At 37.7% G+C, this 19,366-nt stretch overlaps 1 protein-coding gene across 1 annotated transcript in view; it reads left to right on the plus strand.

The window, feature by feature from the left end:
* The window catches only part of ZSWIM6 (zinc finger, SWIM-type containing 6), a 186,047-nt gene that overhangs the window by 2,769 nt on the left and 163,912 nt on the right, over positions 1–19,366 (plus strand). The window contains 1 exon segment of the mRNA XM_010845564.1: positions 2,446–2,527. Coding sequence (XP_010843866.1) covers positions 2,446–2,527 — 82 coding nt within the window.

The following is a 19,366-nucleotide window of genomic DNA, read 5'->3' on the forward strand; positions in this document are numbered from 1 at the left end:
ATCAAGAGGCTTTTGAGTTCCTCTTCACTTTCTGCCATAAGGGTGGTGTCATCTGCATATCTGAGGTTATTGATATTTCTCCCGGCAATCTTGATTCCAGCTTGTGCTTCTTCCAGTCCAGTGTTTCTCATGATGTACTCTGCATATAAGTTAAATAAGCAGGGTGACAATATACAGCCTTGACGAACTCCTTTTCCTGTTTGGAACCAGTCTGTTGTTCCATGTCCAGTTCTGACTGTTGCTTCCTGACCTGCATACAAATTTTTCAAGAGGAAGGTCAGGTGGTCTGGTATTCCCATGTCTTTCAGAATTTTCCACAGTTTATTGTGATCCACACAGTCAAAGGCTTTGGCATAGTCAGTAAAGCAGAAACAGATGTTTTTCTGGAATTCTCTTGCTTTTTTCTATGATCCAGCGGATGTTGGCAATTTTATCTCTGGTTCCTCTGCCTTTTCTAAAACCATCTTGAGCATCTGGAAGTTCATAGTTCACGTATTACTGAAGCCTAGCTTGGAGAATTTTGAGCATTACTTTACTAGTGTGTAAGATGAGTGCAATTGTGCGGTAGTTTGAGCATTCTTTGGCATTGCCTTTCTTTGGGATTGGAATGAAAACTGATCTTTTCCAGTCCTGTGGCCACTGCTGAGTTTTCCAAATTTGCTGGCATATTGAGTGCAGCACTTTAACAGCATCAATTTTCAGGATTTATAGCCAAAGCCATGTATTATTTCAGTTTTTATTTCTCCTTAACCTGTTTCTGGCTTTCAGTCCTGATACCCATTTGTGTGGATTTCCAACTTTGACCTCTGTGGTGCTAACTTGCCTTGTTTTACCTCTCTAAGGCTGCTCGGTTTTCTTTTCTTTTTTCTCTTCCCTTTCCTTAAACCAGTGCCATCTCTTGGCTTGAGTATGATTTCAGTGTTTTATAAGAAGCTACTTAATGTTAATGTCATATTTAAACCAGAATCAGTAGAGGCTTCAGGTACCCAATTTCTATGGCTTTTTTCTTTGTGTTGTGAACTCAGAGAGGAGTCTGAGCATCATCCCAATTTGTCTGCTTTGAACACAGAGGAAAAGAGAATGGGGAGTGAGGGAGAGGGACTCATTTTGAGTACATACTGTGTGCCAGCACTGTGCTAAGTGATTTAAATGCGCTTGTTTCATTTCAGTTCACCTGTGTTAGATGGGTTGTTGTTACCCTTATTTTACAAAAGAAGACTGACTCCTTGTGATGAACCAGTAATAGAACTGGAGTTGAAACCTTCATCTGGCTTGCTCTGATGCACTTTCCTCTGGACCACCTGGGACACACCCTGACTCTATCTGCTCAGCGAAGGAATTGGACAAGATAATTGATAAGGTCCATTTCAGTACTGTCATTTTTTTTTTTAAACAATTTTATCTATTCCTATTTGGCTGTGCTGGGTCTTCACTGCTGCACTTGGGCTTTCTCTAGTCGTGGCAAGCAGGGACTACTCTGTTGCGATGCTTGAGCTGCTCTTGCGGAGCACAGGCTCTAGGCCCACCGGCTTCAGTAGTCGCAGCATGCTGACGCAGTAGTTGTGGTGGATGGGCTTAGTTGCTCCGTGGTATGTGGAATCTTCCCAGACTAGACTGAACTGGTGTCCCCTGCATTGCAAGGTGGACTCTTAACCACTGGACCACCAGGGAAGCTCCAGTACCATCATTCTGATTCTGTCACAAACTCCTTGTCCTAGGCAGTAGTTGCTTCTAATATTAAAAAGGGAAGTTGCTATCCTACTCTAGGAAATGTCCTGTTTTATTAAAACCAAGAATGCTAATGTGATTCATAAATGTTTTGAAGTAGGGCAAAGGCACTTCAAGTAGTCACAATGATAGATCTTTGTGTAAGTTTCAAGAGAGCCACCTTAACCTCCAAATGAGGCTGCTGCTCAGAACATTAGAGGTTGTGGCTGTTATTGACAGGGGCTCAGGATAATAGTGTTGGAACAATTCTAGTCTAAACAAAGGGTAACCCTGTTATTCCATTTTACTTGTTGTTGAGAGCATTTGCTTCCAGATTATTAAGAATCCCCTTTTTTCCTTGAATTTAGTGTGAGATTTGCAAGAGGATAGTGCAAATATATTTTTAGGATAAGATTTATTGTAATGTGGCTTGACATCTTTAGAAAGCCAACGGACAGCCCTAAAATGATTAACTATCATGTGATTTGTCCACGTGTTGTCTTCAGACATGCAAAGAGGTGCTTTAAATGGTTACCAACATCCTCTCTTGGTATACAGTACCCACCATAGAATACTTGAGCAAGTGTTCCTAAATATGTGTATATCAGCAACATAAAAGCATTGCCAAGCTCGGTAGCATCCGTTAACTTACTTTACTCATAACCATCTTGCAACTTTTCCTCATTCATACCTTATTTTTGAAAATTGAAAGGGAGATGTCTCTTTTTTAACTTTTAGTTTTACTGGCTTTCTCTGCAGAAGAACCCTCAGCTTCTTGGTTTTCCTACTTCCTCTCTGGCCATGCCTTCATTTGGTTTAGGTAATTTCTTCCTCTGTTGTGCCTCAGTGGTAAAGAATCCATCTGCCAGTGCAGGAGACACAGGTTTGATCCCTGGGTTGGAAAGATCCTCTGGAGAAGGAAATGGCAGTCCATTCCAATATTCTTGTCTGGAAAATTCCATGTATGGGGAACCTGGAGGGCTGCAGTCCACAGGGTAGCAAAGAGTTGGACACTGATGAACATGCAGGTACTCCCTCTATCCAAGCTGTTAACTGTTGAAGCCCCAGGGTTTGAGGTTGGGCTCTTTTCTCCTCCCTCATGCCTTTTTGCTCAATAAGGTCAAGTTAACCCAAAACTTCCTAATCTTTGTTCTCATGTCTGATTACTGACCTGATTGCTTATTTAACTCATATGCCTACTTAGGTTTGGAAGGTATTTCAAGCTATTTTTTAGATCACACTACCCACTCCCCAAAGTAAGATATTTACATCACAACCCAGTACACACAAATATTACTATAAAAGAAACAAGTTTTCAAAACAGTAGTTACCCTTAAAACATACCACGTTTGTGATGTTTTCAAAAGTATTCATTCTTTTTATTGAAAAATGTTGTATGTGACCCACGACATTGGTCTCTGCCCTTGTTCAGTTCAATTCAGTCGCTCAGTCGTGTCTCTTTGCGACCCCATGGACTGCAGTGCGCCAGGCCTCCCTGTCCATCACCAACTCCCAGAGTTTACTCCAGCTCATGTCCAAGGAGTCAGTGATGCCATCCAACCATCTCATCCTCTGTCATCCCCTTTCCCTCCCACCTTCAGTCTTTCCCAACATGTTAGTTGATTGCCAATCACTCTTTGAAAAACATGTTCTTGAGCCACAGTAGATATTTGAGAGATTTAATGTTATGGGGAGCCTACCACATATTTGGAGACCATAAATATTTAGAGTGCAATAAATAATTATAAAATGAAAGAAGGCATGGACTGATTTCTTGCTTTTCTCTATATCAGGAAGCCAAAATTTCTTGGGCTGTTTCTGCTCTTATCTAGGTCAGTGATTAATCCAACTACTAGCTAGATGACCTTCTGAAGAAATTGCATTTTTGCCTTTTTTCTGAGTGAGAGCTGGATAAATCGAATTCCTAATTACTTTAAAAAATCTTAAAATGAAACCAGTTAGAATTCCCAAGTCCAAAACAAATGTCTGGCCCTTCCACGCCTGCCCCCCCTCCTCCCCGAAATGAGATTTTGGTAGTCCTAAAGAAAACATGTATGTTCTGAGTGAATCCCTAGTTTTCAAAGAACTGAGGTAAGTCAGTCTGGTTTTAGTTTGCTGCTTTTTCCTGAGGTTCAAAATGCTTCTTTATCCTGAGGTTCAAAATGAAAAGCTGTTGTTGTTTTTACTACCTGTCCAGTTAGTACATCTCTTAAACCTGCTTGAGCAAAGTTGCTAAAATGAGGAAAAGTATTTTCTCCATTTTCAACGGTGTCCTCAAGTCCCCACACCCACAGGGACACCGTGCATAGAGAAAGTGGCTGATTAGAGCTCTCTGAGGCTGACCAAGTGGCAGAGGTTCATTACAGACAATAGCACTGGTTGAAAAGGCTGTCCCGCATGAGTCACCATGGAATCAAACCCAACTTTTGGTTATTTAGGATTATTTTTTAATTTATTATTTAGAGTTGGTAAGGATGCTCTCAGTCATCTTCTGACATGTGGAAATTGTTGGATTAACAGAACTCCCATGTAATAAGATTTTATAGGTACTTAACCTTGCACGCAGACTTCTGCTATAAGCCTATAGGAGGCTGACTAATCCGTTCTCAGTCTCATCTCTGATCTCAAAGTATTCTCATATTTTAGACCCAACACATCATGTATTCTCTTGAAGCTTCAGGAAATAGTTTTGATGCTATAGAAATTTACATTTGGCACTGTAACTTAAATCATTAGTTGACATGTGGGGAGTGCGGTAGGCCCTAGGATGGACCTAAAAGTACTGTGCTAATAGTATGAGCACTAGAGGTTTAAGTCATTCCCAAGGGAAGCTACAGTATGTTTAAAGGTTATTAATAAGATACCCACTTATTTATTAACATTTTGGTATTAACTTTAGAAATTAGTATTTTTAAATAGTCTGTATATAGCACATTTTCTCTTCAGAATTACAGTAGCACATTGTTTAACTTACGGACTATCCCACAGCCCCCTCCAGATTTGAAGAGAACCGAATCTCAGAATTGTAGTTCGTGGGGTTTTTTGTATTTCCTTTTTAAAAAATAATTAGAGTAACCTTTATGAGGGATCAGAAAATTATGACCCATCAGCCAAATCTGGCCTGCCACCAGGTTTTGTATAGCCCACAGTAAGAAAGGTTCATACATTATTTTAATAGATGCTATAGAAATTTACATTTCTATTATGGGAAAAAAATCAAGGGAATTATGTTTTGTGACATGTGAAAATGATATGAAATTAAGATTTCAGAGTCCAGAAATAAAATTTCATTGGAATACATCCATGCTCATTAGTTTACATATTGTCTGTGGCTGCTTTTGTGGTACAAAGGCGGAGTTGAGTAGCTGGGAGAGAGTTTATGGTCTGCAAAGCCTACAGCAGAAAAAGCCCTTAACAGAAAAAATTTGCTCACCCCTGGCCCATATGTTTTGTAGCCCTTTTGAGTGTTACATATTTCATCAATTATATCACTGAATTTGATTATTTTAAGAAGTTCCAATGTGGAATATCTTGTTCATAAACATTGGTAGTAAAAACAGTTTGGAAGTTAAAAGCATGACTTTGTTCCTATTTATATGCAGTTCATATACCAGCTTCTTGGTTAGGGAATGAATGACTAGCTGAATGTTTGGAAATGGTAGAAATGCAGCAGTGCTTTATATAGTTGCTGCAGTAAGAGTGGAATAGTTTAAACTTTGTTTCAGATTTGACAGCTTTTCTTTTGTTTTTGAGGCGTCTCAAATAGCTTTTGTATGATCACCTTCATTTCACTCTGCCTCTTATCCTTTTATTTTAATTTAGTGGTGACTTGTCACACAGTAAATAGTGTGATTATGTTCTAACACTTTAGTGGTTTTTGCTACTTGTTTGTCTGATAGGCTCATCACTGAACGTTGGAGTCACTTCTCTTTGCTGCCTTGCTGGAGAGCTGGAGCGCATGTATGATAACATTGAGTTGGCAGCATGTGGAATAAAGTTGTTCTTACTGAATCACCACATTGGACAGTACTTTAGGCGACTGTTACTAAACTGAGGACCTTTAAGTGGTGATACCTTAGTTTCTCCTCTGTCCAGTGTCTCTAACCATAAACCCTATCTTGTTTTAGCTGTTACTTCTTAACCTCTACTAGCCCTTAGGTAGTGAGCCAGAAGAAAAAGGTTGTTTATGCTTTTATGGACTGTTTGAGCAATTTGGTGTATTAGCCTGCAGCCACTGTCCCTAACTTTGTTTTCTGATTTGACAGAGTAGTAGTAGTGCCTAGTATGCTTCAGCAAGACCACATTTATCTATAGGTCTGAAATGTATGGTATCCTCAACACTCTCGAAAAGCCACAAAGAAGCTGAATGAGCATAAAGAACTCTGAGAAGCTAAGCCCAGATGTTACAGAGTCCATTCAGTGAAGTTTTCCTCTTAACTAGAGAGACCCTGGCTCCTCCTCCACAATCTGGATATTGTTACTTAGAAATAATTTTGGAAAGTCTAGGGAGTTAGCTTTAAGAACTTACAGCATATTTGAAAGAAGTGTAGAAGAGGCGGAAAGAGAGGGGATGCCTCATACAGATACATCAGCAGCCAGGAATGCCAGCTTGAGAAAGTTAATAACGCTTGAGAAAATAAAACCTTAAGAAAAAGAGGTTTGGCAACTCAATAAGAGCAGTTTGAAGCCATTTGATGTGGGACCAAAGCCCTAATAAACACCTCACTCTTCTTTGGAGGAACACTGTGTTATTGCTTGCTGACGTTTTTGAGTCCTCATTGTGAGCCAGTCTACTAGGCATTAAATTTTCTCCCTGTAACAGTTCCATGATGCAAAAATTATTATATCACGTCTTCCATTCCTTTTGTAGCTGAGAAAAGTAACAGATTTTCTCCAGTTCCTCCAAGACTCATCAGTCAGCACAGGAGCTAGGCTTTGAACTCAGAATCAGATTTCAGAGTCCATGTCTTTTCCTTCCATCTCTAAGCCCTACAAGAGAACACAGAGGCAGTGTGGGGATTAAACTCACTGGCTTCAGATCCCAAGCCTGTTACTATCTGATCTGTTAACTAATACTGAGTGGTTCCATTTCCACATTTATAAAATAGATTTTAAAGTTGTTTGTATTTTACATCATAGGGTTGTTGTCAGGATTCAGTGAGACTGTATGAAAATTGCCCAGTGCACAGCTCATGGTTAAGCACACGTTAGCTACTATATTACATGTAAAGTATGATGTTAATGATTCATAGTAGACACACCAGTAATTCTATATATTTAAGAAGATAGGTGTTTAATAAATTCTAGAAACATTTTACTCAAAATATTTGAGAAGTATTAATGCTTAAGTGCTCATGCTCATTTGTGTCTGACTCTGCCATTCCATGGACTGGAGCTCGCCAGGCTCTCCTGTCGATGAGATTTTCCAGGCAAGAATACTGAAGTGGTTTGCCATGTTCTCCTCTCGGGCATCTTCTGGACCCAGGGATTGAACCAAAGTCTCCTGCTGTCTCCTGTATTGGCAAGTGGATTCTTTACCACTGAGCCTCCTGGGAAGCCCCACTAATGCTGAGTGGTCATCATTTAAAGTAAGATGATTGGTATTGTTGGGCTCCCCAGGTGGTGCCAGTGGTCAAGAATCCACCTACCAATGCAGGAGACTAAAGAGACTCCCTGGGTCAGGAAGATCCCCTGGAGTAGGAAATAGCACCCACTTTAGTATTCTTGCCTGGAAAATCCATGGGCAGAGGAGCTTGGTGGATTACAGTCCACGAAGTGGCAAAGAGTTGGACATCACTGAGTGACTTAAACTTTTATGTGCACACATACTCTCACACATGTGCGCGTGCACACACACACACACACACACGATTGGCATTGTTATTTTAGATATCGCCTTGTCTTATTTGATGTGAACAGCAGAAAAGAAGGGGAAACAAAACCCTTGAGAAGTCTGCCTTTGATATTCCTTTATGGTGTTTGCCCCTGAACTTTCAAATAAATTCCTAAAAAATAAAAGTCTGGGCTTTGGCTCAGTGAGAAGCTTACCTTTTTAATTATCAGTTTGCCTTTTGGGTAGAGAACTGTGGGTTTTCTATTATGTGTGTCAGTAGATGAAACAACTGTTAACTGTTGGCTGGCTACCAAGAAAGGACGTATGTCTTGGATGTCATCGTATAATTTCCCTTTGATCTCATTGCCTGCACAGAATGTAAGTTGGTCAGCTCTCTAATGGAGATCTGGCATGGGGAAGAGAGGCCTTTTGCCCAAAGTGTAGCTTCTGCTTTGCCATATAACAGCTGTGTTAATTTGGCAAATCTTTTACTCTCTCTGAGCCTTATTTTCATCTCTTTGACGGTATAATTAATGTCTGCTTTGCTTATTTAAAAGATTGGTTTGAATATGTGAAGGAAGCACCTTGAGAGCTATAAAGGTCTAGTTATATTTTAGCCATCAGAAAATATTTTATGTATCATGTCCTTTTAAAAACCATAAAGTACTATATACAAATGTTTGTTGGTGGTTTTAATGATGTAGTATTACTTCCTTTGGTTCTGGATATAGATTTCTGTATTGTTCTAAGATCTGAAGACCCAGTGGTTTTAGTAACTAATGTGGCAGCCCTGGTGAGTTAAATCTCTTAGTCCCTATTATAATCTTATATAACAACCAAAAGGATCTTAGATCATAGGTAAGTGCAAGTCCAAGTTACTGTTGCAGAATGAAGCAATTTCTTCATTGAATTAAACTCAAGTACATTCTTTTAACGTGTGCTAATAACTGAGCATTTTGTGTTAATATCATTTTAAATAATCACTAAAAAAAAAAATTCTCAAGCTCTGTTGTAATAAATGTGTGCTTTATTTGGCTAAAATTAAGTTTATCTGGCATCACACTTAGGTGATTGGGAGGTTTGGCAGAACTTTTTCGTTTTGGTCTTTTGGGCACCCAGTTCTTTTAGAAACATTTTAAGATCTTATAAAGACACCTTTGGACTTGCACAGCCCTGTGTATGTCTGCTTACTTGAGTGGAGGTTTGTGATTTTCCTGACTTATGGGACATTAGTTTTTTCCCTTGTATACCTCCTCAAGCACAGATCTATATGCTTGTATAAGAACCAGCCAGCCACCTTGCTAAATAAGATGCAGTTCTTCTTTCAGAAACTATTACTCTAGTAAGGGAGACATTATTAAGATTTAAAATATTATTAAGTATGAATTTTACTTAATAAAGTTATTTTTTAGATTATGCATGAGTCAAATGGTATAAGTGTTTCTTCTTTTTCCATCAAAGATTTTGCTAAGCATTTAGGATGGCTAAATTTTACCAAAAGACTAGAAAATGGAGGCTCTAGCATAAATGAGGTAATAAAATACTCCAGCTTAAATTTAAAACTCAAATGGCTTTCCAATTGTGTTTAAAATGAAATAATAATGAAATAACTTCTAAGGCCGTAAATAAGTTGACAGTTTCTTTTTTTGGGGGGGAGGACTTTTACCCAGTGGAACTTGGATCATATAGAAGAAATTACCTGAGATGTCCTTATTGTTGGACGTTATTTTTCACTTTTGGAAAAAAATGTCAACGCTCAAGTTTTTGTTCTTATGTTTTAAATTTGCAGATGCTTTGTGAACCACCCAGTTTTCAAAGCTTTATTAAAATATTAGGAATACTTAAACCACATTATGAAAACATTTGTAAGTTAGTGGGAAAAGAACTCATTCTGTACCATCATGTTAACCAGTCATAGTCACATTTTTTTTTTCTTTTTGTAATTTTTCTTTACGTTCAAAAAGGGCTTTCCAAATCTGTACATTTTTATATCTAGCCCTTTTGGCTTGACACTGTATGCAAAGTATTTTTCATGTCCTAAACATTTTATTATTTATAACGTACAGTGGATTTATCCTATTTTACATGATTTTTCTGTTTTTGGACATGCAGGTTGTTTTCAGGTTTTCACTTTATAAGTAATTGTCTGATAAGGAACTTTATGCATGTGCAGTGAGCACCCCCCTCTTCTCTGTCGTATTTTAATTTTCCCCGTTAATATAGAACTTCCAGAAGAGGAAACTGTGGGCCAGAGGGCATGTGGATGTTTTCATGGCTTGTTCACAAATTGTCAAACTGTCTACCGGTTTCAAATACCCCTTGCCAGCTCTAGATATTACCATAGTTTTATATTTTTGCCAATTTATTGAGTTACCAAAAGTTTGCCATAAACAGATTACCTATTTTAATGTGAAAAACTTGGGTTACTCAAGAAATTAAATATTTTCCCATATGTTTGCTTGTGTGTCACATTTTCTATTTTATGGATTTTATTCCTGTCCTCCTCTTCACCTGTTGGGGAAGAGCAGACAAAGGAGCACAGTGGTGGAAAGCATGCCCTGGAGACAAGAGGGCCCAGTCCACACCTTACATCTGCCCCAGGAATGCAGAATGTGGGCAGCTGCTGGCACCTAGCTGAGACTTTAACTGCTGTTTTGGGACATTTGGAATTTTTTTTTTTTTTTTAATTTTTAGAAATTCAAACTTTGTTTTTTCATTCTGATTTGCAAATTTAATCGACTTTCCTCATCTTTCTAGAAATTTAATACTCAATTTTTTCATTTTTTCCTTCTAGTTAAAAAAATTCTTTTATCTCTTTACTCTGCCTAGATTTTATTTTATATTTTAAGCTTTTAAAAAAATGATGACTTTTCCAAGTCTGTGCTTATTATGAAGACAAAACACGTATTGTTCAGGAATGAAATTTCTCATGACTGAGATTTTAAAATTACAGCATTTAATTGTAGTACAACTAAATGTCTAACCGTTTACTGGCATATTGATGTTGCTAAATAGTATGTTCATGGCTTTACTTAAATTGCTTTTATTTTAGAGAGAACTAGGTCCGAATGTATTAGGTATATTGTCTAGTGTTTAACATGGTGATTTTTTCAGATTTTGGATATTATAAACAACTTTGTTTAGAAATAGCTGGTGAGATCTTTATCTTTGATTTTTTTTTTTTTTTAAGTGAGTTTTATATAGGAATCTGCACCTCACAATCACATGGTTTTGTGTGTCCAGGGAGCAATTAGGAGGGCAATCTGTTAAATCTTTGCCTCAAGGCAAAACCATTAGGTGTGCTGTGTATGAACCTCAGGGGTGTAAATAACCAAACCATTCATGTAATAGTTTCCTTTCATTTCAAGGCATCCATAGAACCTTTAATCTATGGAAGAATCAGAGTAAGCTGATCTGTCGGATCCAGTTCTTAAAGAGATGGGAATTCCAGACCAACTTACCTGCCTCCTGAGAAACCTGTATGCACGTCAAGAAGCAACAGTAAGAACCGGACATGGAACAACAAACTGGTTCAAAATAGGAAAAGGAGTATGTCAAGGCTGTATATTGTCACCCTGCTTATTTAACTTATATGCAGAGTACATCACGCGAAATTCTGGGCTGGATGAAGCTGAAGCTGGAATCAAGATTGCTAATATGATCAGGTTATATCAATAACCTCAGATATGCAGATGACACCACCCTAATGGTAGAAAGTGAAGAGCCTCTTGATGAAAGTGAAAGAGGAAAGTAAAAGAGCTGTCTTAAAACTCAACATTCAGAAAGCGAAGGTCATGGCATCCGGTCCCATCACTTCATGGCACATAGATGGGGAAACAATGTAAACAGTGACAAACTATTTTCTTGGGCTCCAAAATCACTGTGGACAGTGACTGCAGCCATAAAATTAAAAGATGCTTGCTCCTTGGAAGAAAAGCTATGACAAATCTAGACAGTGTATTAAAAAGCGGAGACATTACTTTGCCAACAAATGTCCGTATAGTCAAAGCTATGGTTTTTCCAGTAGTTCGGAAGGCTGAGCACCAAAGAATTGATGCTTTCGAACTGTGGTGCTGGAGAGAAGACTCTTGAGAGTCCCTTGGACAGCATGGAAATCAAACCAGTCAATCCTAAAGGAAATCAATCCTGAATATTCATTGGAAGGACTGATGCTGAAGCTCCAATACTTTGGCCACCTGATGTGAAGAGCTGACTCACTGGGAAAGACCCTAATGCTGGGGAAGATTGGGTGCAGGAGGAGAGGGGGTGACAGAGGGTGAGATGGTTGAATGACATCACTGACTCAATGGACATGAGTTTGAGCAAACTCCGGGAGATAGTGTACGCCAGGGAAGCCTGGCGTACGCTATCCATGGGGTCCCAAAGAGTCTGACACCACTGAGCGACTGAACAACATTATTGAATCCATGGATTATTTGCCCTCTCCTGATTATTTTGAGAAAGTGTACTTCAGGATTTATAAAATACCATTGAACATTAGGCATATGAACTTTGAATTCCATTTTCCATTTTGATGTGAGCATCCTAATGTTCTGTTATGATTTAAATGTAAGCAGATCACTCTTCTGAAATCATTTATGCCTGCATGAGGGATTTTTTTTTTTTTTTTAAGAGATTTATTGTTAACTTTCTCATTGCTGATTTATTAGAGATTATCTTGAGGAGCAAATAAATTCCATTTATGGATGGTTGAGTTTTCTCACTGCCATTAAGTCCATCCTCAGAAGGACTTCCCTGGCGGTCCAGTGGTTCAGACTCTAAACTTCCAATTCAGAGGGCACAGATTCAATCTCTGGTCAGGGAACTAAGATCCCACATACTGGCAGTGCAGCAAAAAAAAAGAAAAAGAAAATTCTCAGAAATGAGCAGTTTTCCAGTTTGTTTCCTGTATTTTGAGGTCATTATTGAAAGGAAGGAATTATTCGTTTTCCATACTGCGAGTGTGTACAAATACCATTTAAACATGGAGAAATCTTTCACACCTTAAAGAGAAATTTCTCCTTTGACACAGAGCTTTCCTATTGCATTCTTTTTCTCATATTCAAATTTCTTGAAAGAGTGACCACGCCGTGTTTCTTCACTTCCCTCTTCAACCTCTGGCACTCTAGTCTCAGTCTCATCACTCCATTGAGGCTTTCAACTATTAAGGATACTAGTGTTAAATGCAGTGGGCTCTTCTCATTCTTTATCTTATTTGACAGCTCAACTCAACAAAGACCATTTTTTCTAGTAACACAGCCTTGACTTTCATAAATCCAAGCTCTCCTGGTTTTTTTCTTACCTCTCTTGTAGGTTCAGTCTACTTTGTAGAGGCACTTTCCTCTACCTGTTTTTCTGGGCCATTTTTCTACGCTTATTTGCTCTTAAAACTCCACATATCAGCTCTAAATCTTTACTTCATTAACTTCTGAGCTCTAAACTCCTGTTGTCTGTTAACTAGATGTCTTTACTTGCTTGTCACACTTACGCTTCTAACTTGTTCTTTTCCTTCTAAATCTGCCCTTCCTTTATGTCTGCTAGTTCTGTAAGTGGCACCAGCATCCTGTTTAAGCCAGGAAATCATCAATGTCTTACCCTATCTACCTCTCGGACATGTCTTAAATGAATCCTTTATTCTTCTCTGCTGCTACTACCCTAAGTCTAACCATCATTGGTCTGGTTCACTGCAGTTAACTTTTTCTCTGTACTTTTGCCACATTACAATGAACCCAGCCTCTGTACTGTACATAGACGATTTTTAAAAATCAGTTATGATCTTGTTATTTTCCTGTTTTAAAGCCCTTTAAGGCCAAAGCCTATAATTTTTTCTCTTGTTGCTCATGATCTGGCCTTGCCTCCATCTTTAATCTCAAATCTTACTCCCCCTGCCCTTCAACAGAGAGAACATGTTTCTCTCTTGATACCTAAGATTTGTAGCATTAACATTACAGGATGTAGTAGACATGAATGTTTTTGTTTTAAAATACCACTTATAAAAATAATTGTTCTTCATTGTTATATATTACTTATTAATATATATGTAGACCAATTTATGAATGTAGTACATGTTAAGGTGTTTGTCAATTGTAAATATTAATGTAAAATATTATTTATCTGTACTTTCTACTCCCATTCATCATTCCTTTTGCTTCCATCTGCATGATGATACAAGATATTGTACATGTGGTAACAATTCTATAGGAATGCTGGGGGTAGAATAGACATGATTTTTCAATTTAGAGTGTCCTTTGAATGGGAAATTAGGAAACAGTCCATAAAATAAACTATTATAATAGAAATGATGTGCTCAGAAAAAAAGGTTGCTTCGATTCTGGTCTGGATCATCTGCAGAGGTCTTTTTCAGTTCTTTACCCCTGTGTCTTTAGCTTTCATTTTAAGAAAGCATATGGTGACTGTGGAATTATTTTTTACTTATATTTATGAATAAACTCAGTGAATATGCTATTTTAACAGTACTTATGGCATTCATACATTTTTCATACATCCCTTCTGGCTGTAGGAGGAAAGTTAATGCCAAATGCAACTATTAGCTCTCAGGAAGATCATCATCTTATGATTGGAGACATACTAATATGAAATATGAGTGCTCTAGCTAAGTCATGAATCATATTCATAGTCAGTGAACATAGTTACCACGTATTAGGGTTATTTCTTAAAGATAAATAAACTCCCTAAGTTTATCTGTAAATTGGAAATGATCCCAATAAAAATACTGACAGGATTTTTTTCTTTTGGCTTGACAAACCAATGCTAAAATTAATATAGAAACATGCATACAATAATAGAAACATTCTGGAAAGGAAAATTAATGAGACTTGAGAACAGCCCTAAAAGATATTAAAAGATATCTTTAAGCCACATTAATTACAACTGTGATGAAGGCAAATGCATAGATCTACAGATCAATGAAATAAAATATGAAGCCTGGAAAGGGACCCCCAAAACACACAGGCCTTGATAAAATTGGCATTTCAAATCAGTGATGAAATTTATTCAGTAAATGGTGTTGGGATAACCTGGGAGCCATCTGGAAAGAAAAGTTGAATCTATAATTTATACTTCCACAAGACTGAATTATATGTGGATCCGATTTTAACTTTAAAAAGCAAAGTCACAAAAGAACTAAATAGGGAAGAAAAATTTTATGATTTAGAATGAAGAAGGTTTTTCTAACTTTGACATAAAATTGTGAAGCAAAAAAAAAGAAAAATATTTATAAATTAGACTTAAAAAAAGTAAAAGTTTCTGCATATCAGAAACTAACACAAGCAAAGTCAAGACAAGTTGAAAAACATTTAGAGCTCATCAAAGATTCTGGGCAAATTTCCTTCATGTGTAAAAAAATTTTACAAATCAGTAAGAAAAAGACCAACAATTCATTAAATCTAAATCCAAAGGTGCTGAGTTGCATATATAGTATTTTACATCAACTGTACCTCAATAAAAAATTAAAGATTCCCAGTTTGTAAGAGAAATACAAATTAAAATTGCACTTGTTGTTGTTGAGTCATTTAGTCGTGTCTGACTCTTTGCAACCCCACGGACTGCAGCACACTAGGCTTCCCTATCCTTCACTGTCTCCTAGAATTTGCTCAAACTCATGTCCATTGAGTTGGTGATGCCATCTAACCACCTCATCTGTCACCCTCTTCTCCTCCTGCCCTCAATCTTGCCCAGCATCAGGGTCTTATTCCAATGAGAATGAAAAGGTAAAATTGCACTAGGTGCCAATTAAAAAAAAAACTGCCACACTGATAAAATAAAAATTTAGCACATTAGTAGCCTAACTGTGGACATAAGTTCCTATTCTTACATTGCTGGTGGGAATATAAGTTGAGACAGTCTTTACGGAGGATGGTTTATCAGCATACACTAGAATTAAAAATGCACAGACCTCCCCAAGAGTCCTCATCCAGGAATGTTTATTATGCTAAGTTGAAATACAGTAGTTTATTGAAGCATTGTTTATAGTAGCATAACTCTGGAAACGACCTCAATGTTCACTGCAGAAGACTGGTTATATTATGGTCCATTTACATAACAGAATACAGTGCAGTTTTAAAAAAGAATGAGGAAACTGTATCAATAGGGAATACTATAGATACTGGTTAAATGGAAAAAAAAAGAGGATGTAGAGTAGTGTGTGTTATTTTGCCATTTGAGAATAAACATACAAGCATTTGTAAGTTGTTTGTATATGCATATAACATCTTTGGAAGGATTCACAAGAAAGTCATAATCTTAAACTGCCTTGAGAGAGGCTGGGGCAAGCATATTCTTTCAAATTTTTTTCATTTTTGAGTCAATGAAAATTAAAAATAGAGCGGTAAGTAAAGAACAGTTTGGAAATTAACATTAAGTCTCTGTCTCAGTTTATCATTCAGAAATGCTTTTTATTCCTTACTGCAATTTCTTGGGCTAGACCCTGTGAGGGGAATTCCTTTTCTATCCTGGGAACCATCTTTTTGATTTGTGAAGTGTGTTTTATTGCCCCTCTTTTCTTGTAAATCTTTATTGTCTAAATGACTGCACAAAAGTAGACTGTCATCTTAAAATTGTAGGGATTTACTTGTGGTCGAGCAGTCCATTGCCTTTTACAGTTTCATTTTTCCAGAGGGTCCTTTGACTAGTTCTGAGTTGATAACAGTATGGAGACAAAGAATTTGATAGCACAAGAAACTAAAACACCTCCCTTTTTTTTCCTAGTGCATATTGGAGAAATGGCTCTTTTAAGTTTATGCCTTCTAAGAGATGTTTTTCACAAGGAATAAATTATATTTGGATCTACCCTTTGTATTGATAGAATATCAACTGATAACTGAAACAAAGCAGGATGAACCTTCCTATATATGATATCTTCTGAATAAAATAAATACTCTCCTCTAAAATTTTTTCTACTGTGGTAATATTCTGCACATGAAGGTATGCTTATGTGCAGCTTGACATTATTAACATCTCCACGTCCTAGGATAGGTGCTGTTACTGTTGCTGTTCAGTCTGTCATTCGTGTCCAACTCTTTGTGCCCCAGTAGACTGTGGCCTGCCAGGCTCCTCTGTCCATGGGATTTCCCAGGCAAGAAGGCTGGAGTGGGTTGCCATTTCCTCCTCCAGGAGATCTTCCCGGCCCAGGGATTGAATCCACCTCTCCTGCATTGGCAGGTGGATTCTTTACCACTAAGGCACTTGGGAAGCCCCTAGGGTACGTAGGAGATCACTTGCTGCTATTCACAAGGAACTGAAAGTGTGAGTACATTTTGAAAAAGGATCGTTAGCAATGCAGATGCCAAGCTACATCTGATAGACAGTAAACAAAATGTGTGTGTGTGATATTTACGATGAGAAAATGGCTTTGCTGACTTTGAATAGCCTCAGACCTATTTTGTTCTGTTTATCACTTCTCACACTTCTCACACGAGATTTTATATAGCTTTAAGGTATTTATTTAAATAACATTTGATATAACTTTATTCTCAGAATTTGGACCATCAGCAATAGTTAAGTACTCCTTTTAGTACTTTAATAGTGCTCCAGAGAATGTTCTTAACAGTTAGTGTCTGTAGAATATTTATTTTTCCCACTAGGAAATGACAGCCCACTCCAATATTCTTGCCTGGAAAGTTTCATGGACAGAGGAACCTGGTGGGCTGCAGTCCCTGGAATCTCAAAGAATTGGATGAGCTTGGGCATGCACACAGATGCACACACACACCCACGTATTTAAATTTAGGTTTTGAAAATACTAGTTCCATAGTACACAGTCACAGTTCTTAGGACTTAAGAGCTTGACAAAACTGAGAGGATTGAGTGATTGCACCAGGGACAGCATCCTCTCTGTAGCCTCTGAGAGTCCTTACGAGGTGTCAAGTCAGGCAGTGGAAAGAGCAGGGAATGTGGACCTGGTGGGATTGTCTGGGGCCTGGCACACATTTGAGAAATGTTTGTTTATTGGAAAACATTGACTGGAACCCAGGGAGATTATATTGCTGGGCACTGACCATTGAGTTGTCTTTGGTGATGACTTTTGCTGTCTTTGGATTTTGTCTCAGTGATTACCAACCTCTAGTTTAGAATTAGTATTGCTATCATAAACTCCTTCATGTGTTTGTAAAAACTTATTGTTTCTAAATATATCCTGAACAGGATATATTTGTAGAATGGATCATTCTAAGACTTACGTTTTATTTTTAAAGAAGACCATTGACAGTTCTTTTTTTACATTGAAAATCATCTCCAATTTTTCTTTTGCAAATGATGATATTGAATTTACTGTTAAAGTAAGGGTATGTCTGTCCTGGACAGAGACTCAAAGTAACTAACGTTGTGATGCATGTCATGCCTTTATCTTAAAGTACGAAGGAAAGCATGCACATGCCTTATTGCTGTTCAAAAGTGGTGAGCAGTTGTCTGTAGTTTATTTTGTTCTAGTGTGTGTGACATGTGGCCTCTTGGCTGTGGAAAACCTAAGTACAGTATATGGCTTCTTTAATCATTGGACTGATATATTTTCCCCTGTTGTTCAACTGGGACTCTAGTTAACTTTCTGAATGCCATGAGAAAGGCTTTTTTTCCTTCTTTAGTAATTGAGGTATTCCCGCGGTGTGGAGTGAATAGATCCCTCCATCATAGTGTATTATGTAGTTTACTGTGTGGATAAATGTAATGCAATCTATTCAAAACAAATGTAAAATATACTAGGGCTTTTCCTGTAGAAGTGGGATGTAGGTGTTGATATAACCGATGAAGTTGGTTGTAGTTAACTGTTACATTAGCAAAGGTCCACCTGCTAAACTTTTGGTTCTTTGTTGAGGGATGGGAAGTAGAGTAATATAGATAAGCCTGTGAGAGCTGGAATGCAGGCCAAAAGCTGGTCTGTTCCAAATGTATGCTCCCAAGACTTAAGTGGCATCGTGTTCATCTGACAGACAAGCGTGGCTGGTGGTGCTTGGTCTTGCATGCTTTCTTATGGCACATTCTCTTCCCTACTCATAGGTGTCAGTCATTTGGTGATAAAAATAACCAGAATACACATCTTTTATATTTTAGAGCAGAAAGAGATAATCTTTTTCATTTCAACTTTTCTCTGATATTTTTGCAAAGAAATCATGAGTACCTTGCTGCCCTTGGCTTTGGCATTCTTATCAACATTCCTAATCTCAAGAGGTGTATTTTTGTTTATGATTAGGTACTTGGTCTTTAGTTACATAGCAGTCAGTGACAGAATTAACTGGACTGCAAAGGAGTCAACAGTTCTCTCTATGACAGTTTTTTCCAGTTTCCCCAAAATGCTACACTTTAAGCAGTAAAGTCATGATGCCTTCAATAGAGAAAGAAGTTTGGTATTTGGGGTGAGTGGGGAAATTAAGGGAGCTAATTTGCACTTGAAATACAAGGTGTCCAAACAGGAAATGTGAGCTAGACTTATTTTCAAATAGTATGTTTTACTTTCAAATAACATGCTCGGTATAATTTTCTTTAACTTTCAAGCACCTTTCCAGGTGAAGGTTCTTTAAATTCAAAGGAATAGATCCAGTTCTTAATCTAAAAGAAATATAGTGAATACAGTGTTTCCACAAAGTCTGGACACATAGGGAAAATAGTGTGCCTACTGATTGAATGTATTGAAAATGTAGCTTACATACCGTTTAATTTATTGAGATACACACACTGTATATTTTCTGTTTAGGATTTCTTTTCCTTTGAGGTTTCAGGCATAGTACTAAAACAATTGTCCAGTAAACAGACACACTAGGCAACTGACAGTCGCCTCCCATCAGGGTCAAGATCTTCTGGGCAGCTTGAGCCTGT

The sequence above is a fragment of the Bison bison genome, unplaced genomic scaffold (genome assembly GCF_000754665.1).
Source record: "Bison bison bison isolate TAMUID 2011002044 unplaced genomic scaffold, Bison_UMD1.0 scf7180017864218, whole genome shotgun sequence".
Taxonomy (NCBI): domain Eukaryota; kingdom Metazoa; phylum Chordata; class Mammalia; order Artiodactyla; family Bovidae; genus Bison; species Bison bison.